Source organism: Aquarana catesbeiana, linkage group LG10 (genome assembly GCF_042186555.1).
Source record: "Aquarana catesbeiana isolate 2022-GZ linkage group LG10, ASM4218655v1, whole genome shotgun sequence".
Taxonomy (NCBI): Eukaryota; Metazoa; Chordata; class Amphibia; order Anura; family Ranidae; genus Aquarana; species Aquarana catesbeiana.
In genome coordinates, this window is record NC_133333.1 from 124322389 (window position 1) to 124346280 (window position 23892).

A 23892-nucleotide genomic window follows, 5' to 3' on the forward strand; every position below is an offset into this window, starting at 1 on the left:
TTGTATGACAGCGCAATTGTATTTCAAAGTGCGACAGCACTGAAAGCTGAAATTTGTCTGGGCAGGAGGGGGGTTTAAGTGCCCAGTAAGCAAGTGGTTAATAGCCCTTCAAACCCCTTTGTGTCAACTTGTGTGCATGTTATCCTGCCAAAATCACCAGGGTATGTACACTTTTAATCAGGATCATTTGGGTAGTTTCTGTTGTCATTATGATTTCAAAAGAGTAAACGCAGTTGATTGATAATAAATGGCTTCAGCCAAACATTAAACATGAGTGAAAGAAATGTTTGTGTTATCATTCATATTCCCTGAAAAAGGGCCAAGAAATCATAAATTCTGCCAGGTTATGTAAACTTATGAGCACAACTGTAAATCCTGTATAATAATATAATCTAAAGCACTCCCCAAAATCAGTCATTGTGCTAAACCATATAATCAATCTCAAAAACATGCATTTGAAATGTGCGTTTATACAAGCATAAATATCCTTTGGGCACAACATAAGTTAACTTATGTGTCCATACAGTGTGTAGAAAAAACAAGTTAAAAAAAAAAAAAATTGTGTGTCACACAGGAACTCTGTGAAACGGCAGTGTATTACAAAAAAAAAAAAAAAAAAAAAAAAAAAAACCTCCAACAATGCTATGATTTCATCCACATCAAATTTAACACATCAGGTCACCCAGGGGCACTTTTAGACATGCCCTTACCTATTGCGGTGGACCTCAGTATCAAACAGGAGGCCATATAAAGCTTTAAAAAAAAAAAAGTTTTCCCTCTTGTATTGAGGTGGTCTATTGCCAATCATCAAGTTGGGCGGTCCCTCGGCGATACCAAGGAGTTTTTTTAGCCTGGTAACTGAACTCGAGATTACATTGTGAAAATGTGGGTATGTGTGTATATAGAGCTGCACGATTCTGGCCAAAATGAGAATCACGATTTTTTTGCTTAGAATAAAAAGATCACGATTCTCTCACAATTCTTGCGACTTAAAATCTTTCACATTATACAAAAAAAAAAAAATGGCTAACTTTACTGGTTAGTTTTTTTTTTTTTTTAAATTGCATTTGAAAGACCGCTGCGCAAATACAGTGTGACATAAAATATTGCAACAACCACCATTTTATTCTCTAGGGTGTCTACTAAAAAAAATATAGATAATGTTTGGGGGTTCTAAGTAATTTTCTAGCAAAAAAAAAAAAAAGATTTTAACTTGAAACCAACAAATGTCAGAAAAAGGTTTAGTGTTTAACCACTTGCCGCCCGCCATATAGCAAAATGACGGTGACAAAATGGTTTCAATATCCTGACCGAACGTCATATGACGTGATCAGGATATTAAGCCGCTGCACGCCCCCGGGGGCGCGCATCGCGGCGTTCGTTGTTGCAGTGTGTCAGTCTGACACACCGCAGCTCCGATCTAGGTAAAGAGTCTCTGGCGGAGACTCTTTACCACGTGATCAGCCGTGTCCATAGGAAGAGCCGGTAAATAGGAAGAGCCAGTGATCGGCTTTTCCTCACTCGCGTCTGACAGACGCGAGTAGAGGAGAGCCGATCGGCTGCTCTCCTGACAGGGGGGGTCTGTGCTGATTGTTTATCAGCACAGCCCCCCCTCGGATCCCACCCAGGACCACCAGGGAAGCCGCCCAGTGTCACCAGGGATGCCTATCAGTGCCGCCTATCAGTGCCCAACAGTGCCGCCTATCAGTGCCACCCATAAGAACCCATCTTTGCAGCCTTTCAGTGCCCATCAGTGCCGCCTATCAATGCCCATCAGTGCTGCATATCAGTGCCACCCATCAGTGCCCATCGTCAGTGCCTGCTCATTGGTCCCACCTCATCGGTGCCACCTTATCAGTGCCTCCTTATCAGTGCCCATCAGTGAAAGAGAAAACATACTTATTTACAAAATTTTTTAACAGAAACAAAAGCAAAACTTTAATTTTTTTCCAAATTTTCGGTCTTTTTTTATTTGGTTTAGCAAAAAATAAAAACTGCAGAGGTAATCAAATACCACCAAAAGAAAGCTCTATTTGTGGGAACAAAATTATAAAAAAAATTTAGTTAGGGTACAGTGTAGCATGACCGTGCAATTGTCATTCAAACTGCGACAGCGCTGAAAGCTGAAAATTGGTCTGGGCAGGAAGGTGTATAAGTGCCCTGTATTGAAGTGGTTAAACTTTTTTCACACACACACTATTCCATTGACAAATTGTTACAATGTTTATACTTGACTTCAACTGATAAAGAATGTTTTGATTCTTAGCAGACTGCCCAGTTTTTCTCTTCCTTTCTTTTGAGGGCTGTGGCTTCAGAAGAGCAGAGAGAATTCTTTGCATAGAAAGAATTGTGAAACATTTTATTCAAGATCGCGATAACGATTCTTGACGATTAATTGTGCAGCTCTAGTGTGTGTATGTGTGTATGTATATATATATATGTGTGTGTGTGTGTGTGTGTGTATGTATATATATATATATATATATATATATAAAATATAATATCGTATTTATCTGCGTATAACATGCACCTTAACTTTAAGAGGGAAGTTTCAGAAAAAAACCTTCAATTTTAAAATAAGGGTCAGTGCTCTGCAGCCTCACCAGTACCCATCAATGCAGCCTCAGATATGCCCATCTGCATCCTCTAATGTGCCCATCATTGCAGCCTGTTTAGTACACATCTGCAGACTCGCCTTTGCCGATCATTGCAGCTGCGCCAGTGCTGGATGAGACAGATCCGCGTCACTCACAGTCCCGCCCGGCTCATATGATTAACCGAACAGTGGTCCAATGCTGGGCCAGGGGGGCTGGACTGTGTGTGACTGAGCGCCAGATGCACAGGAGATCGCGCCTGTGTGTAATCCAGCTGCGCTCGTCCCCTCCTTCCACTCCGAGGCAGCGGGGATCGGCTTATAACACGCATACGATTTTACCCTGATTTTCAGGAGGAAAAAGTGCGTGTTATACGCCAATAAATAGTGTGTATATGTGTGGCCCAGCATTGGACCACTGTTCTGTATATATATATATGTGTGTGTGTGTGTGTGTGTGTGTGTATGTGTGTGTATATATATATATAATATGATTAGTGGATATAGAAAGTCTACACACCCCTGTTAAAATGTCAGGTTTCTGTAATGTAAAAAAATGAGACAAAGATAAATAATTTCAGAACTTTTTCCACCCTTAATGTGACCTATAAACTGTACAACTCCATTGGAAAACAAACTGGAATCTTTTAGGGGGGGGGGTAAAAAAACTAAAAGAATGTGGTTGCATAAGTGTGTACACCCTCTTATAACTGGGGATGTAGCTATGTTCAGAATTAAACAATCACAATCAAACTCATGTTAAATAGGAGTCAATACACACCAGCCATCATTTAAAGTGCCTCTGATTAACCCCAAATTTAGTTCAGCTGTTCTAGTAGGTTTTTTATGACATTTTACAGCAAAAGCCATGGTCTGCAGAGAGCTTCCAAAGCATCAGAGGGATCTAATTGTTAAAAGGTATCAGTCAGGAGAAGGGTACAAAAGAATTTCCAAGGCATTAGATATACCATGGAATACAGTGAAGACAGTCCTCATCAAGTAGAGAAAATATGGCACAACATTACCAAGAACTGGACGTCCCTAAAAAATTGATGAAAAGACGAGAAGAAAACTAGTCAGGGAGGCTGCCAAGAGGCCTACAGTAACATTAAAGGATCTGCAGGAATATCTGGCAAGTACTGGCTGTGTGGTACATTTGACAACAATCTCCCGTATTCTTCATATGTCTGAGCTATAGGGTAGAGTGGCAAGGCGGAAGCCTTTTCTTATGAAGAAAAACATCCAAGCCAGGCTAAATTTTGCAAAAACACATCTGAAGTCTCCCAAAAGCATGTGGAAAAAATGTGTTATGGTCTGGTGAAACCAAGGTTGAACTGTTTGGCCATAATTCCAAAAGATATGTTTGGCACAAAACCCTGCACATCACCAAAAGAACACCATACCCACGGTGAAGGATGGTGGTGGCAGCATGATTATTTGGGGTTGTTTTTCTTCAGCTGAAACAGGGGCCTTAGTCAAGGTAGAGGGAATTATGAACAGTTCCAAATACCAGTCAATATTGGCACAAAACCTTCAGGCTTCTGCTAGAAAGCTGAACATAGAGGAACTTCATCTTTCAGCGTGATCACGACCCAAAGCATACATCCAAATCAACAAAGGAATGGCTTTACCAGACGAAGATTAAAGTTTTGAAATGGCCCAGCCGGAGCCCAGACCTGAATCCAATTGAAAATCTGTGGGGTGATCTGAAGAGGGCTGTGCACAGGAGATGCCCTCGCTTTCTGACAGATTTGGAGTGTTTTTGCAAAGAAGAGTGGGCAAATATTGCCAAGTCAAGATGTGCCATGCTGATAGACTTATAACCAAAAAGACTGAGTCCTGTAATTAAATCAAAAAGTGCTTCAACAAAGTATTGGTTTAAGGGTGTGCACACTTATGCAACCATATTATTTTAGTTTGCTATTTTTACTTCCCTCCACCTAAACGATTTCAGTTTGTTGTTCAACTGAGTTGTACAGTTTATAGGTCACATTATAGGTGGAAAAGTTCTGAAATGATCTATCTTCGTAAATTTTTGACATCACAGAAACCTGACATTTTAACAGGGGTGTGTAGACTTTTTATATACTGTATCTTACAAAAGTGAGTACGCCCCTCCACATTTTTGTAAATATTTTATTATATCTTTTCATGTGACAACACTGAAGAGATGACACTGCTACAATGTAAAGTCGTGAGTGTACAGCTTGTATAACAATGTAAATTTGCTGTCCCCTCAAAATAACTCAACACACAGCCATTAATGTCTAAACCGCTGGCAACAAAAGTGAGTACAGCCCAAGTGAAAATGTCCAAGTTGGGCCCAATTAGCCATTTTCCCTCCTCCTGTGTCATGTGACTCGTTAGTGTTACAAAGTCTCAGGTGTGAATAGGGAGCAGGTGTGTTAAATTTGGTGATATCGCTCTCACTCTCTCATACTGGTCATTGGAAGTTCAACATGGCACCTCATGGCAAAGAACTCTCTGAGGATCTAAAAAAAGAATTGTTGCTCTACATAAAGATGGCCTAGGCTATAAGAAGATTGCCAAGACCCTGAAACTGAGCTGCAGCATGGTGGCCAAGACCATACAGCAGTTTAACAGGACAGGTTCCATTCAGAACTGCTCTCGCCATGGTCGACCAAAGAAGTTGTGTGCACATGCTTAGCGTCATATCCAGAGGTTGTCTTTGGAAAATAGACATATGACTGCTGCCAGTATTGCTGCAGAGATTGAAGGGGTGGGGGGGGGTCAGCCTGTCAGTGCTCAGACCATACTCTGCACACTGCATCAAATTGGTCTGCACGGCTGCCGTCTTGTGCATCATCTTCTAAAGATGATGTACAAGAAAGCCTGCAAACAGTTGCTGAAGACATACAGACTAAGGACATGGATTACTGAAACCATGTCCTGTGGTCTGATGAGACCAAGATAAACTTATTTGGTTCAGAAGTTAATCAAGCGTGTGTGGCGGCAACCAGGTGAGGAGCCTAAAGACAAGTGTGTCTTGCCTACAGTCAAGCATGGTGGTGGGGGTGTCATGGTCTGGGGCTGCATGAGTGCTGCTGGCACTGGGGAGCTACAGTTCATTGAGGGAACCATGAACGCCAACATGTACTGTGACATACTGAAGCAGAGCATGATCCCCTCCCTTCGGATACTGGGCCGCAGGACAGTATTCCAATATAACGACCCCAAACACACCTCCAAGACGACCACGGTCTTGCTAAAGAAGCTGAGGGTAAAGGTGATGGACTGGCCACGCATGTCTCCAGACCTAAACCCTATTAAGCATCTGTGGGGCATCCTCAAATGGAAGGTGGAGGATTGCAAGGTCTCAAACATCCACCAGCCATAAAAAATATTGACACTTTGGGCCCAATTTGGACATTTTCACTTAGGGGTGTTCTCACTTTTGTTGCCAGCAGTTAAGACATTAATGGCCGTGTGTTGAGTTATTTTGAGGGGCAGCAAATTTACGCTGTTATACAAGCTGTATACTCACTACTTTACATTGTAGCAAAGTGTAATTTCTTCAGTGTTGTCACATAAAAAGATATAATAAAATATTTACAAAAATGTTTGGGGTGCATTTACTTCTGTGAGATTGTGTATGTGTGTGTATGTATGTATGTGTGTGTATATATATATATATATATATATATATATATATATATATATATATATATATGTATATATATTTAGTATCCCTTTTTTTTTTTTTAAGATGTGTTTTAATAAACAATTAGTGAGCACTATAGAGTCTTTTTATGTTCCCTTGTAATTGTATGAGCTCTCAAACGGCATTAGGAGGACCCAATACAAGAGGGAGACCTGGGGGAACTGTTTTTTTTAAAGCCGTATGTGACCACCTGTCCACAGAAATAGATGAGGGCTCATCTAAAAGTGCACATGGGTGATATGGTGTGTTAAGATTTGGATGGCATCACAACACTGTTGATTTACAGAGTTTTTTTGGAATACACTGCTGTTTGACAGAGTTCCTGTGTGGTCCACGATTAATATATTTGGTCTTTTCAGCTATTTTTCTTTAATCGTACATCATGGGACACAGAGCCATAGTAATTACTATGTGGGTTATAGTCCACCTTCAGGTGCTGGACACTGGCACACGCTAAACGGGAAGTTGCCTCCCTATGTAACCCCTCCCATACCGGGAGCATCTAAGTTTTTTCGCCAGTGTGTTGGTCACGAGTGAAGATGTGCTGTGCTGAGCTCCACTGGAGCAATCCTTGCTGGGTCTAGCTATGCAGCCGGATCCATTCAAAGTGTCTTTTAAGCCAAAATGGTGCCCGGCCCTTGTATCCAGAAACAAGGTTTTGCTTGTAAACTCTTCTTTTTAGAGAGCTGTACCCCAGGATCCAGTACTTTTGGTATTAAGGCCATAAAGTTTTACCGGTGGGGTGCTATTACAGGTCCAGGATTGTGGGTTCCCCGAGGGTCCCCGGTTCCTGAAGGTTTGTTAATGGAACCCACCGTGATGAGTGAAGATTGGGTCTGTTGGTTTTACCACAAAAAACCCTGCGGCGGGAAAGGTAAGTGGAGTTATCTAAGGAATTTTTTAATTTTCTTATGAGATGTCTCCTTTAAAATAAATGTTGTCATGCCTAAGTGTCACCACTGGGGGCTGTATCGAGCACGTACCTTCTCATGCTTCCTCAGAGATCAAGCTGTGTCACAGAAGCAGCAGACTTTTTTTTTCCTCCAGCTAGCAGGCATATTTGGGGGGTTTTGCTTCCTCCAGACACCCCCACCTGGGCTGAACTCTTCCCCCCTTCATGAGGCTGAGTATAAGAGAGAACTGAAAATGATCAGCAATGCCGTTTTCTTTCACCGCCCCTACTCGGCGGCGGCTTCCATGTCTCCTCCTCGCCGTCCCTCCCTCACACACAAGCTGATCCCGTCGGATCGGAGGCCCTTGCTTGCGCTGTAAAACTATTTTTTTGAAAGAGAAAGGAGGGGGGGGGGGCTTATTGCGGCATTGGCGTCCTCCAACACGGGAGTGTATTTTAAAAAAAAAAAACCTCCATTTGTGCTGGCTGCAAAATTGTCGGATAGTCATAAGAGCAAAGAGGAGCATGAAAGAGGTTTTGGTGACACAGACATTTCCTATTTGACACATTTACTATTTGCATCAGGCTGAGCATTAATAGCAGCAGCAGTGGCTGACTATTGCTCAAGCAGTGGATGCGATTTCTTCTGGTAGTACCTCTGCTTTGTGCATCGGGCTAAGGTCAGAAGGGGGGGGTTGAAACACCCTCAAAAAAGAGCTAAAAGGGTCTCCCTCAAGCTCTGGAAAGCCTACTCATCTCTACAAATGGCATCCTCTCCTGAGAGGGGGTGGTTGGTCAGAGTGAGCATCGGGGCCATGAAATATTTGCAACTGTTTTCAACTCTGCAGCCCCTGTTTATTTTACTAAAAAGATCTTTTTTCCTCAGCCATGATAGGTTTAAAAAAAAAAAAAGTTTAGCGACTTTAATCGCATCCCAGTGTGGGTCAAAATGCGACAAGTTCTCTTCCATTATCGAGGACCCTCAAACTGAGGAACTAGGGGTGGGAGAAGATGAATTCCCTCAGGCGACCGCGGTGAGGCTGATGACTCCTCTTCTGAGGTGTCAAATGCTGGAGAATCGGCTGTTTCAATCTTAAGATTGATGGTGCAATTTCTTGCTGAACGATCTGCTCCACATTTATGTACCAATAATTGAGTGTTTGAGTTCGCTAAAGCCTCCTCAAGCTGTGAATGCGTTTTCCTGTCCATTCATTGTTGGAAAAGCTTTTTTTTATCTGAGAGGATCACCCAGATAAGCATTATTTTCCCACTTTATCCTATGGTAGAGGAAATTCACTATGTAGGGTATACCACCAATTAACGCTGCTATATCCTCTGTGAATAAGAGCTTGACTTGTCTGGCAGACAATGCTCAAATGCTTAGGGATCCAACGGATAAAAAGTTGGAATTTCTATTAAAACAAAAAAACACTTTTTTTTTCTCTGGCAGATTGAGTGTCTCAGCCTGCGCTGACAGTAATTGCTTAATCGTTGAGAGACCAGTTTAAACAGGTGTTCAAGGTTTTCCTGCTCAGCAGGCCCAGGATCTGGCAGCTTTATTTTTGCCATAGTTTTATATGAGAGATTCTATCCATCAGGCCTTGCGCCCTTCGCTAAGCACCTTGCAGAAGCTCCTGGCTAGTCTTCCTTTTTGTGGTAAAACAGCTATTTGGGGATGTTTTGGATAATACGTCCAAACAAATTCTAGTGGAAAAAGTACCCCTTTTGCCATTTAAGAAAAGGAGTAAATGTATTTTCGTTTTAAAGCTCCTTCTTTTGTGCCAGGGGCATCAGTCTCCAGGCAGTCACAATGGCTTCCACTGTCATGTTCAAGAGATAACCCCAGGGACAAAAGAGGTCTTGGGGGAGGAAGCCTACAAGATACTGAAGCCTCCTTATGAGGAGGCGCCCCTGCTCGCTCAATAGGGGGAATTCTTCTGCAGTTCTCAAGGATCTGGCAGGAAGAGTGTCAAGACGAATGGGGGACTTCCTCAATAGCTCCAAGGTACAAACTGGAGTTCCAAGAGTTCCTGTCTCCTCGTTTTCTCAGATCAAATGTTCCTAAGGATCCAGAAAAAAAAGTCTTTCTCTCAAGCATTGGACCATCTTTTGGCAAAAAGTGATCATGGTAAGAGCAGAGGTTGGGGTTTGGTTAAATCCAAATGGACATTCTGAATCTCAAAAATTTAAATTCAATTCCTGAATATAACCATTCTTTTTTTGCATGGAGTCAATCCATCAGTTATCTCCATCCTTCAAGGAGGGGAACTTCTGGCGTCATACCTCCATATGCCTATTTCCTCGCACGCTAGTAAAATCTACTTTTCAAAGTGGAAAATTAAAATTCAAAGATTAAGGGCCCAAGGTATAACGATTATGGTTTATCTGGACGATCTGTTCTTGATAGTCCAGTCGGTAGCCCGCTTAGACCAAGGTATGGTCACCACATTCAACTACCTGGAATATCTAGGTCGGATTCTCAACCTAGTGGAAGTCTTCTCTAAATCCATGAAAAAGGCTAAAATACTTGGGTCTGATCATAGATACACCCAGAAAAGGGGTATTCTTGCTCCAGGCAAAGATCAGCGCCATGAAGGAACTGATTTAGGTGGTCGAAGCAAGATGAATTCTTCTATTCAGCTTTGCATGATGTTGTTGGGAAAGATGGTGGCTTCATTCGAGGCCGTTCCTTATGCTCGGTTTCATTCAAGACTGCTGCAAAACAGTATCATATCGGCTTGGAACAAAGGGTTCAAGCTCTAGATTCCCAATGTGTCTGACTCCAAAGCCTACGGCCACATCACCCTGAAAGCGCCCAATCTCTGATTTTGGAGGCTAAGCAGGGTCGGGCCTGGTTAGTACCTGGATGGACCACCTGGAAATACCAGGTGCTGTCGGCTGGGTACGACGGAGCCTCATTTTATGTTAGTATCCAAAATTCTGCAAAGGGGAAAATCCCTCCTTCAGTTACCACGGAAGTGGCCCAGATCAGAAATGGCCTTGCCCATTATCATTCTAGAAATTCAGGCAGAGCACTTGGTTCTGAGGGCCTGAATGTTCAGTTTACGGTATTGTCCTGCCAGGATTCAATCCGTCTATGCCACAGCAATGGCCTATATTAATCACCAAGGGGGCACAAAAAATTGTGCGGCCCAGGGAAAGGTGAATCATAGCCTATCTTGGGCAGAAAACAATGTACTTTGCCTATCGGCGGTCTTCATTCCAGGAATAGAAAATTGGCAGGCGGACTACTTGAGTTGCCAGCAGTTGTTCCCGGGAGAATGGTTCCTTCTCCCCGATATCTTCATGTCAATATGTCAAAGATGGGGGATCCCAGACATAGATCTGTTCATGTCCAGGTTCAACAAAGAAATCAACTTTGTGTCAAGAACAAAGGATCCGCTAGCATGCGGAACAGATGCCTTGCTATTCCCGTGGAATCGGTTCTCACTGATTTATGCATTCCCTCCTATTCTGCCTGTGTCCGTGACTTTTTCGCAGGATCAAGCAGGAAGGGAAGTCGGTGATTCTTGTGGCCCCCAGTGGGGCCCAGGAAATCTTGGTATGCAGAGATCGTAAAGATGACAGTAGGGGACCCATGGACCCTACTGCCACGGCCAGACCTTCTTTCGCAAGGTCCGGTATTCCATCCTAATTTACAAATGCTAAATTTAACAGTTTGGCTATTGAGACCCACACTCTGAATAAACGTGGGCTGTCAGGTTGAGTGGTTTCTATCTTGGTTAATGCAAGGGAGCCGGCCTCCATAATTATATATTATGGAGTCTGGGAAGCACATGTCTCCTGGTGTGAAACCAGGGGTTGCACCCCAGGAAATAGGTCAAAGGTAGAATCCTTGACTTTTTGCAGATGGGGGTGAGAAATAAAGCTGGCCTTGAGTGCTTCTAAGGACAGGTCTCGGCCTTATCTGTATTATTTCAAGGACCACTTGCTTCGCTTTCTTTGGTTCGTAACTTTATTCAGCGGGTAACGCGGCTTAACCGCTTGACATCGGGAGGACGTCATATGACGTCCTCAACGTTCGGGGCTTATATCTGAATGATGTCTGAGGCTACAGACATCATTCAGATACCGGCATTTTCAGCCGGCGATTCCGTACACCATAAGAACGATCATAGCGGCTGTTCCGCCGCTTGATCGTTCTTACGGGCGGCGGGAGGGGACGTCCCCCCCCTCCCGCCGCCCTCCGGTGCTACTACCGACTCACCTCAGCGATCGGTGAGTCAGATAGCGGATCCGCCAGCGCCGGATGTTCACCATAGAGATTTCCGGCGGACCAGATGGTCGCCGGAGTCTGTATGATCGTTCGGAGGCCGGGCGCGATGTTATGACGTCACGCCCGGCCTCTGCATTCAAAAAAACGGCGCCGCTTCAGCTGTGAAGCGGCGATCGTTTTATTTATTTTTTTTTATTTTAGGCTTCCCAGCCTAGAGGTGAGATGTGGGGTCTTATTGACCCCATATCTCACTGTAAAGAGGACTGATCGTGTCATATTCCTATTACAAGGGATGTTTACATTCCTTGTAATAGGAATAAAAGTGATCAAAAAAAAAAAAAAATTTTTTAAAATGTAAAAATAAAAATTTTTAAGTAAAATTAACAATAAAAAAAAAAAAAAAATTTTAAAGCGCCCCTGTCCCCGTGAGCTCGCACGCAGAAGCGAACGCATACGTAAGTCCCGCCCACATATGAAAACGGTGTTCAAACCACATATGTGAGGTATCGCCGTGAACGTTAGAGCGAGAGCAATAATTTTGGCCCTAGACCTCCTCTGTAACTCAAAACATGTAACCAGTAAAAAATGTTAAAGCGTCGCCTATGGGGATTTTTAAGTACCAAAGTTTGGCGCCATTCCACGAGCGTGTGCAATTTTGAAGCGTGACATGTTAGGTATCTATTTACTCGGCGTAACTTCATCTTTCACACAATGCAAAAAAATTTGGCTAACTTTGCTGTTTTGTTTTTTTTTAAAGCATGAAACAGTTTTTTAAAAAAAAAAAACGCGTTTGAAAAATTGCTGCGCAAATACCGTGCAAGATAAAAAGTTGCAATGACTGCCATTGTATTCTCTAGGGTATCTGCTAAAAAAACATATATAATGTTTGGGGGTTCTATCTAATTTTATAGCAAAGAAATGATGATTTTTGACATGTAGGAGCGTAGTGTCAGTGTCAGAAATGGCCTGGATGCGAAGTGGTTAATCCCCGGTTAGGTCACCCCTGAACCCTTGGGACTTGAATTTAGTTTGGGCGGCATTACAAAACAGACTTTTTTTTTTTTTTTTTTTTGACCGATACGACAGATTCCCTTGGTCCTTTTTTGACAAGGAAACTATTTTTTCTGGTAACCATATCTGCTGCAAGAACGGTATCAGAATTGGCTGCTTTTTCTTGTAAAGAGCCATATTATTATTCACAAGGATAAGGTAGTAATTCTAACCTCATCCTAACTTTTTACCAAAGGTAGTATCAGGTTTTTATCTAAACCAGGATATTGTTCTATCTTCATTTTTTCCAGAACCCTGTTCTATGGAAGAAAAATCACTACATTCTCTTGATGTGGTGAGAGCAGTCTACTTAAAGACGACTGCTCAGATTCGGAAAAACTGATGTTTTGATCGGATTGCCTGAAGGTCCTAAAAGAGGACAGGCAGCATGGAAATCTACTATTTTAAATGGAATCGACAAATAATTGTTCTAGCTTATGGTTTAAAGAGGTATTTTCTACCCTCTCAAATCAAAATGCACTCCTCTAGGGCCGTTAGTGCTTCCTGGGCAGTGCATTAGCAAGCCTCCATGGCTCACATCTGCAAGGCCGCAACTTGGTTTTCAATCCATACATTTACCAGATTCTATCAGGTGGATGTAAAAAGACATGAGGATGTCGCCTTTGGGCGCAGTGTACTGCAGGCAGCAGTATAAGTCCTCTGATCTCATGGTACCCTACTTTTGTTGTGTCTCCCTCCCCTCAGTTGGCATTGCTCTGGTACATCACACGTAGTAATTACTATGGCTCTGTGTCCCATGATGTACGATTAAAGAAAATAGGATTTTTATAACAGCTTACCTGTAAAATCCTTTTCTTTTGAAGTACATCACAGGACACAGAGGTCCCGCCCCTCTTTCTAGTATACACATGTATTGCTTTGCTACAAAACTGAGATGCTCCCAGTATGGAAGGAGTTATATAGGGAGGCAACTTCCTGTTTAGGGTGTGCCAGTGTCTAGCACCTGAAGGTGGACTATAACCCACATAGTAATTACTATGGCTCTGAATCCCCTGATGTACTTCAAAAGAAAACGATTTACAGGTAAGCTGTTATAAAAATCCTATTTTTTTTTCTACATATTGCATGGCCACATGAGTTGAATTATGTTGTGCCCACAAGACATGTATTGTTGTATGAATGGACATTTTAAATTGATTATTTGGTTTAGCATAATTGGTTTTGGGGGGGGGGGGGGGGGTTGGCTATTAATACTCTATTACAGTGATGGCGAACCTTTTTGAGCCCGAGTGCCCAAACTGCAACACAAACCGACTTATTTTTTTCAAAGTGCCAACACTGCAATTAAACCTGAATACCGAGGTTTTAGTTTAGAAAAAAACAACTCGTATAGTTGTCCAAATTAATTAACAGCTTTTGTTTAAAAAGAAAAACACAATAACAGAGCTTTCCATTAAACATTTTTTTTTATTGAACAAAAAACTGTACACGTGCATGTATTGGAAAATGCCCAGCCAAGCCATCTTTACCAATGCCCAGCCAAGCCATCTTTACCAATGCCCAGCAAAGGCATCTTTACCAAAGCCCAGCAAAGGAATCTTTACAAATGCCCAGCAAAGGCATCTTTACCAATGCCCAGCAAAGGCATCTTTACCAATGCCCAGCAAAGGCATCTTTACCAATGCCCAGCAAAGGCATCTTTACCAATGCCCAGCCAAGCCATCTTTACCAATGCCCAGCCAAGCCATCTTTACCAATGCCCAGCAAAGGAATCTTTACAAATGCCCAGCAAAGGCATCTTTACCAATGCCCAGCCAAGCCATCTTTACCAATGCCCAGCCAAGCCATCTTTACCAATTCCCAGCCAAGGCATCTTTAAAAATGCCCAGCCAAGGCATCTTTGAAAATGCCCAGCCAAGGCATCTTTGAAAATGCCCAGCCAAGGCATCTTTGAAAATGCCCAGCCAAGGCATCTTTGAAAATGCCCAGCCAAGGCATCTTTGAAAATGCCCAGCCAAGGCATCTTTGAAAATGCCCAGCAAAGGCATCTTTGAAAATGCCCAGCAAAGGCATCTTTGAAAATGCCCAGCAAAGGCATCTTTGAAAATGCCCAGCAAAGGCATCTTTGAAAATGCCCAGCAAAGGCATCTTTGAAAATGCCCAGCAAAAGGCATCTTTGAAAATGCCCAGCAAAAGGCATTTTTAAAGATGCCTTTGCTGGGTATTTTTTAAGATGCCTTGGCTGGGGGCATTGGTAATTAATGTGATCTTTACTGTTGTATGCATGCTGATAACTTCTCAAACCTTGGCTCATACTCTGTTAGTTTGAGAGCAACACATACAGCACTTAGTTCATCTGTTAGTCTATTTCTGGCATCACATTTTATATAATTCAATGCTGAAAACAACTGCTCGCAAGCATAGGATGACCCAAACAAAGAAAGCAAAGGAATTCCAAGTGTTTTCATTGACTTAAAATTATTTGGCAGGGAATTCTACACTTTAAGGATTTCTTTTTCCGAACTAGCAACTGCGCCGTCCTCTGTCATCCCTTCACACTCCATCTTCTCAAGTGTTGCACGCAGGTCATAGAATTTATTTTTCCAGATAGAGCTTTCTTGAAATTCCAGTAGCTCCATTTAAAGATTTTCTAAATCTAACCAGTGTAAGCAGGAAAGATCAAGTTCTTCACACTTGGTTTTATCTGGAGACGTAAGAAAACACAAGGTTGTCTCCATCTTACGGAACTGTAGAAATCTGTTACTAAAATTCTCCTTTGCAACTGCTATAGTGCTCGAAAATTCCTTGTAGATTTCTTGATGATTTGGATTGTCTGTAAATGTTGTAGAATTTTCCAAATGCATTTTTAGATTCGGAAAATATTTCAGCTGCCCACTTTCAAGGTCTCTTTCAAAAACCTGCAGTTTTCTCTCAAATGTTCTGATATCAGAAAACATCCTTTCTGCTGTTTTCCCTAAACCTTGCAGTTTTTTGTTCAGTACATTGAAGTGTATTGTAAAATCGGTAAAAAACATGAGGTTGGTGAGCCAGGTCATATCAGTGAGCTGTGGATATTCCTGCCCCTTTTCATTCATAAACAGCCTAATTTCATCCAAGCAGGCTACAAATCTCTCCAAGACCCGTCCCCTGCTTAGCCACCGTACATTATTGTACATAAGTAAAGTATTATACTGTGCCTGTACCTCATCAAGAAGTGCTTGAAATTGTCGAAAATTAAGAGCACGAGCCATGATGTAATTCACCATTTTTGTGACATCCTTGAGAATATCGTCTAATTTTTTGCTGCTTTCCTTGGCACAAAGCTTCTTGATGTATAATACAATGAAATTGAATGACTGGATGCTTTGCTTCTTTAACAAAAAACTGTATGAAACCAGATGTTACCCCCACCATGGAAGGTGCTCCATCACTAGTAACTGAAACCACTTTTTCTGGCCTTATGTCTTGTGACAAAAACGCCTCCATCACAGCATTGTAGATATCTATCCCTTGTGTTCTTCCAGGCAAAGACACAAGTTTCATGAGCTCTTCTCTCATGGTGTCACCAACAGCATAACGCAAAATTACTGCTAGCCTTGCATGATTATTTATATCTGTGCTTTCATCCAAGCACATGGAGTAACAGGCTGCCTTTTGTAAGTCAGTGGTGAGCTGCTGACTAACATCACTTGCCATACGCAGGACTCTATCTTTAACAGTATTTCTGCTAAGTGGCATTTCAGAGATTCGTTGCTTAATTTTGTCCTTGTTTGGGAAATCATGAAAAAGGGAATTACTCACAGCCAACATGGCCGTTTTGATAAAATCGCCATCAGAGAGGGGCTTACCATGTTTTGCAATGCACAGTGAAATTTCAAAGCTGGCAGTTGCCAGATAATTTGTTTTAGAAAGATAGTTGCAAAAACTACGATACTGGCAGTGATATTTTCTCAATTTCCCATCAAGAAACTTTTCTTTCAGCTTCACCAAGTTCGGCAACACTTTTGTGGTTGGTATCAAAATGACGTCTGACACTTGATGTGCGAGATACAACACTTTCACTACACAGAACACATAACGCTTTCCCATTCCGTCCAATCACTCCAAATGACTGTGTCCAGGCCTCTTGGAATGATCTTCCACTATCTCTTTTAAATTTAGCTTTCTTTGATATACTCATTTTTGTGTGTTCAAATCTACAAAAAACACAAAGTTTACAAAATAAAGACGGATGAAGCACCCAATACAAATCTATCCCTACCTACCTACCTACCTATACCAAAATTATTACTGCAACATTTCACAAAAAAGGTACATAATAAACACAGAATTGTAGAAGAGCAACTCACGATTTTGTCCAATGTCCTGTGAAACCGCCGACACCGCTCTGCTGGGTCCGCTGTAGATACACAGGCCTGGAATAAAAAACATTACTTGTCATTGTTGTCCATAGGCCAGGACACAGGTTCAAAGTACTGCAGACTATGAGCAGAGTATGGACATTTCACAAAAAAAGGTACATAATAAACAAAGATTTGTAGAAGAGCAACTCACGATTTTGTCCAATGTCCTGTGAAACCGCTGTCACCGCTCTGCTGGGTCCGCTGTAGATACAAAGGCCTGGAATAAAAAAACATTACTTGTCATTGTTGTCCATAGGCCAGGACACAGGTTCAAAGTACTGCAGAGTATGGGCAGAGTATGGGCAGAGTATGGGCATTTCACAAAAAAGGTACATAATAAACACAGAATTGTAGAAGAGCAACTCACGATTTTGTCCAATGTACTGTGCAACCGCTGACACCGTTCTGCTGGGTCCGCTGTAGATACACAGGCCTGCAATAAAAAACATTATTTGTCATTGTTGTCCATAGGCCAGGACACAGGTTGAAAGTACTGCAGAGTATGGGCAGAGTATGGGCAGAGTATGGGCATTTCACAAAAAGGTACATAATAAACACAGAATTGTAGAAGAGCAACTCACGATTTTGTCCAATGTCCTGTGAAACCGCTGACACCGCTCTGCTGGGTCCGCTGTAGATACACAGGCCTGGAATAAAAAACATTATTTGTCATTGTTGTCCATAGGCCAGGACACAGGTTCAAAGTACTGCAGAGTATGGGCAGAGTATGGGCATTTCACAAAAAAAGGTACATAATAAACAAAGATTTGTAGAAGAGCAACTCACGATTTTGTCCAATGTCCTGTGAAACCGCTGACACTGCTCTGCTGGGTCCGCTGTAGATACAAAGGCCTGGAATAAAAAACATTACTTGTCATTGTTGTCCATAGGCCAGGACACAGGTTCAAAGTACTGCAGGGTATGGGCAGAGTATGGGCAGAATATGGGCAGAGTACTGCACAGTATGGGCAGAGTACTGCAGAGTATGATCTGTAGTCTACTCTACTGCATACTCTGCAAACGATCTCTCTCCCTCCCCCTCTCCCCTCACACTGTAGGGCGCGCAGGTGCAAGATTCTGGGAGGACGTCCATGGACGCCCTCCCAGAATAAGCCGACCACGCTGTAGCCGTCTTTCGGCTATGGCGGGTCGGAAAGTGGATAATAACTCACTGGGCTGCAGCGTGGGGTCAGTTCCCGGGCGCTCCGGTGCGGCCGATGAAGAGGTGTGTCGGCAGGGAATGTCAGATGAAGAGACGTCAGATAAAAAGAATGGGGGGCGTGTCTTCAGTGCTCTCGTTTGGCGCGCTTGTGTCACGCCCACTGAGACACATCACCGCTAGCCCAGAGAACTATGGGAGATGTAGTTCGCGGGCGCAGTGTAGACGATTTTGACAGTGTAATTCTCAATTGTCACGGTGTGCCCACAGAGGCGGCACGCGTGCCACGTCTTCGCCATCACTGCTCTATTATATTGATTTGGTTCAGGTACTTGGAGGAGTGCTGCACTTTTTTGTTTATTATTTGTTTTTGCACATTAGGGGTAATTGCTATTCAAAGATTTATTTACCTTTTAACGATACGAGTAGTGTGGGGATATTTACTGATTAATTTAGTTATGTAGGATAATTTATAGCATGTCAGTTATTATAACTTTTTATTTTTCTTTATAAGGAGGAAAACAATATTGTGCACAACCAGAAACTAATGATACTAAAGAAAATGTTACAACAGGAAAAAGAACAATTACAGGTCAGTATAGACAATAAAATATAAACCTGCTTTGCCCATGCAGGCAGAATAATCAGTTTCAGTTAATGTTGCCCTTCCCAGGAGTACATACTAACCTCTCCTTCACTTCATTCAGCTGCTGGAAGTGTAGAGAAATTATCCAGTACTTGAGGTAGGTGATTCACTCCCTTTCCTCAGATGTGACAACCTTGGATTCTGATGATTGACCAAGGACTGTCACATAGGTGCAGCGAGACAGTGTGTAAGCCCAAAATTGCTTTAGTCAGAACTTTCAAAGTACTAACTGTCAGCCTACGCCATGTATTTATTCTTGGCCAACTACCACTCCCTCACTTTCCTCACTCTCTATGGCTGAGCCAAAATGATGATGAAGAAAAATCCAGTATGTGCTACTACGGAAGGGCACACTATAGTGAACCTGTTGCTTTGACCTGCAGGGGCTTTGTTCACATGGGCTACAGCTTGTAACATTGACACCGGGGGCAGATTGCATGAACAGAGTGCGATTTCAGAGTGCACTGCATATATGTGAACCAAGCCTTACAGGCTGAAGCTCATGTGAGCAAGGCCTTAAACTATTGTTGCATCGTGCATTTTTTAATTATGCTTTTCTAGACCTCTAGTAAACCAGTTTTTCATTTTAAATAAGCCATGCAACAAGTTCTGGACAAAATAAAGGACATTGCCCCATGTTTTGTAACTGACATGCAAATAAATATGAATTTTAGCTATGCTAGACTTTTATAAATCCGAGAATATTCCTAGAGCTGAGCGATCAGTGTGCATAACATAAAACAGTAGGGCAAAGTTTTTTTTGGTGGGGTTTTCCTGATTTCTGTGCTTTCCTGCTTCGATTAAACTTTACATTTTTTTCAAAATGAGCTCTTCTGTTAGAAAAATTACATTTTTTTGTCTGTTTTGTCTACTCCTGTAGTCTTCCCAGGAGGAGTACAGCAACTCCCCATCCACACGGCTTTACAAGGATATCAAAGACACAAAGAAACACATACAGCAGCTACAGGAGCAGCTGGATAAAACCAAGTCTCCAATGCAGGTGAGTAATAGAGGGAATGACCATGGTAATTAAAGATTATGCTGGCATTCTCGGTGGTTAATTTTTTTATATTAGGACCCTTACACGGTATTGTCATTTCTTAACTTTCAATGTGTTCATCAAAAAAAAAAAAGTGTGCAGAAAAGAAAATTACTTCGGGGTCTAGTTATATTTATAGAGAGTAATCACTGAGCTTAAACTCTAAGGAGCAGCTAGCATAGAATTATAGGTAACAATAATAACACTGAAAAAATGGGTATATGTAATGCTGAAAATGTACAATATATAAAGGTCCGCAAACATTGGCACAAAAGTCCATGTTTCTTTTCTGGAGTGACCCAAAGTGTAAATCAGACAGACTAGAGTGAATAATGATATCCTCCACTGAACGTCAGCACACTGGGCCTCTTACCCCAAATAGTGGACCACTAGATTATAGGTGGTCAAACAGGCATAGTGTATATCCACAGGTTGGTCACGTCTCTACTAAGACAACAAGCAACTGGATCTTATGTAGCCCTCACAAATGGTAGATCCACATGTTCATGTATAGAAATAAGAGAAAATGAGTTCTCGTATATCAAATCATTGTATAATTTTTTCCAAAAAGAATTCCAGAGTACTCGCATTTAAAACGATAAAAACGAGCATGTCATGAGGTATAAAACTAAGAGATTTTTCCAACCCACAAAATGGCCATGCATATAGCGTCTTGACATCAGATCCCAGGCTGTGAGTAAGAGGCCCGGTGTGTTGATGTTCGATGGAGGATATCATTATTCACTCTAGTCTGATATACACTTTGGGTGACTCCAGAAAAGAAACATGGACTTTTGTGCTAATGTTTGCGGACCTTTATAAATTGTACATTTTCAGCATTGCATATACCCATTTTTACAGTCTAGTTATATTTAACCAAAAAAAACAGTGCTGTACTACTAAATAAATATGTCAAAATGTGTATAACATAAATATATCAATTATAAATAAACAAATCCACTACTGCAAAAAAATATTGTATCAAAAGTTTGTGTAAATAATGTTTGAAGACAATCCTGCCGTAAATCAATTCACCCAAAGTAGAGACAAAGATGAGTGCTCTCCACCACCAGTTTCACAGGCTACTCACCTCGTATAAGAGTAAAATCAGCAGTTGTCCCCTTTGGGGAAAGTGACACATGGCATACTATGGATACACAGACCTCCTTAGGTAAATGGCTCCTTAATAGGGTTCCAAGAACCCTGATTGTCTTGCCCGAATGGATTTTATATGTAAAAGAAAAGTAACATCTAGTGCTCTCCATTTCCAGTAATTTAATGATATAAAGGTAATGGATACACTTACAAGTGAAGCACAATCGGCTTGTGCAAACTGCAAGGCATTGCAAACATCCAATTTTCGAGATGGCTGCAGTGTGACATCAATGCCTAAGCTCTGCCCCCTAGATGCATGTCCATCAGGGCGTTGACTTCCTCAGTAAGAGGTGGAGCTACAGCATCACTGCACTGATCTACATACTCCCCTTCACCTAGTACAAACGTGAACAGCTTGTCTGCAATCAATCACGCTACCCGACGTGATATACAGTAGTGTGCACAGGAAGGGGTTACTCAAAATTTGCTGGGGACATGACAGCGCAAGTTGCCTCATACATACTGCCACAAATTGAATACAAACCACAATATACCACACCACAGCCATCTTTACAAATCTATGCAATAATAATGAACCACCAAATATAAAAATTTAATAAATGAATGTGACAATTAAAAAATATATATTAAAATTAAATGAAAAATCAAAAATCAAATTAAATATAAAAATAATGAACAAAGTTATTTAAAATGTATTCTAAACCACAGGAGATATAAATCTAAAATCCTCTATCACTAATAAAGCAATTCAAATCAAAATCAACTTTAAGACCCTTCGGAACAAGGACCTTGGCCTCAAATTAGTTATGTTTATTCGCATTCTTTTCACTCTACAAAATGCAGGACATTTCTTTAAACCCTTGGCGCTGTGCCTGCATTTTAAATTTTAATTATAAACACTCAAGATGCATAACAGCGATGTCCTACGTCATGGTCTTTGCATTCCACAGCAGTGAACACTTGCAGAGGGAGAACAGAGTCATGTGACTGGAGGAGGTCAATCTGCTGCATTTTCTTGAACCATAGCAGCAAAGTCTGTCAACAGTGGAAGTATGAAAGATTGTGGGTATTAGTGTTCTATAGGGCAGCTAAATTTTTGCACTGCTGGGATATGCTGTAATCCAACATCAGTGCAGTAAAGACATATTCCTTTTAATCCAAAGAAAATGAAACAATCTTCAACCACTTACAGTGATTTTTAGCAAGGTTGAAATTGTGTGAGGCAATTTCCAGTCATTGCAGGCACTCAGAATCGCCCTCATGGGACCTCTACGTGGTTATTGCAAGTCATGTGGAAAGCCGGTGATCACTTGCAAAGACTGAGCCATGCATTGGCACCCTTTTATAAATTTTCGTATATACAGTACTGCTCAGCATTGTATGACATGTACTTTTTAGAATTCTGCTTAATTCTGTCCATTTTCTTTACCATGACAACCCTGATAAAAATAGTACTTTGGTTATGAACATTTTGAGATTACTAGGCCCTTTAAGTTTGATTGTGAGTACTATCACAAGGCCATTTCAGTGTGATTTAATTTTCTATCACCGAGAACTTTGTTTAATATGCTGTGTACTTCTTTTTTTTTTTTCTTTATGGTAATGCTTTTTCTTGTTCACACATCACGGGACACAGAGACTTGATAATTACTTAGTGGGTTAGATGGTCACCATCAGGTGTTTGGACACTGGCAAGCCTAATTACAAGGCGAGTTCCTCCGCTATATAACCCCTCCCATATGGAGAGTACCTCAGTTTTTTCGCCAGTGTCTAAGGTGGTTGGTCACGCTAGAAGATGTGCTAAGAAGAAAGCTTTGCTTGATGGTCTCTGTGGGGGGCCTAGGAGCTATACAACCGGATCCATACCTCAGGCCAATATACGCCTAAGATGGATGGTACCCGGGCCTCGTGTGTAGAGAATTGAGGTTTTGCCTGTAATGTCTCTCTTTGAGGACTGGGCTCTGGGATCCAGTGCTTTGGTGCACAAATTAAGTGCATGAAAAGTTTTTCTGGCAGTGTCTTCTACAGGTCCAGGGATGAGGATCCTGTGAGTAGGAACCCAGAACCCTGAAGGTTGGCACAACGCTACCCGCCATGATGAGTGAAGGTTGGATCTGTCTGTTAACAGCAGTCCTGCGGCGGGGATAAGGTAAGTGAAGACAATCCTGAAGTATACACATTATGGATTATCGTCTTTTAAGTAGTTGTATGTCTTACCTGGTTTCCGCCACTAGAGGGAGGAAGGACATACCTGGTGTATACTTGCATGCCATCCAGGATACATACTCAGTGAAGCTGGTATAAGAAGCTGCTCACCTCCTCCGCTGCAGGCTCTGCCACATAATATAGAAGAGGGGGGATCCCACGCTGTCCGGGGGTCCCGCGCAGTTCTCAGGGAATCCCCTTTCTCACCCTCGGCCGCCGCCATGTTAGTCCTACGCGCGCGCAGGGGGCACACTTTTATGGTGATTTTTTGGTGGGGAAGGAGGGGGGGGGGGGCATGATTGCGGAGCCGTGCACACCGTACCAGTGCGCAGGCCTGAAGCGTCTATGTTTAAAGACCAGTATGCCAGAGCTCCTGTAAGCAGTGGGACACAGAGCTGTGGGCAGTAAGCATCTCAGTGGATTCGGATCTAGGCATACCTAAGACACCTACTCGGCGTCAGGTTGTGCAGACTGAGCTAATGTTTATATTGTAAGACCAGGGCACAGCAGTGATTGCATTTGTACTAGTACCTCTGCTTTGCAGCTTAGGGCTATGTCTTCATGTAAGAGTGCTTCAGGGGGAAGTAAAAAAAGGCACTAAAAGATCACTGCCTACTTCTAGGTGTTCTGGGCATGCCTGCAGGATTCCATCCCCCCGAAAGACTGGAGGCAGCCTCACAGGATGAGTCTGTGCCCCTGTCAGGCTTTGCAGCCTCTCCCAATGTTACAGTCCCTGTATATGTCACTGAAGACAATATAAAGGCTGCATTGAATGGTTTGGAAGGTAGGATTACTACTTTTATTACAGCTTCCTTAAAGAGTTGGAGAAAAAGGGGTAGATCCCCTCCCTCTGCTTTAGGTTCCCTATCGGATAAGCATTCTGATGATGAAATATCCCTATCTGCGGAT

At 42.1% G+C, this 23892-nt stretch overlaps 1 protein-coding gene and 1 pseudogene across 1 annotated transcript in view; both read left to right on the forward strand.

Annotated features, from left to right (window-relative positions):
* ARHGEF12 (Rho guanine nucleotide exchange factor 12) overlaps positions 1-23892 on the forward strand; it is a 441882-nt gene that overhangs the window by 140478 nt on the left and 277512 nt on the right. The window contains exons 9-10 of the mRNA XM_073602566.1: positions 18492-18569; positions 19504-19623. Of these exons, the coding sequence (XP_073458667.1) occupies positions 18492-18569; positions 19504-19623 (198 nt within the window). The remainder of the gene's footprint in view (positions 1-18491; positions 18570-19503; positions 19624-23892) is intronic.
* Positions 9955-10067, forward strand: LOC141111580 (5S ribosomal RNA; annotated as a pseudogene).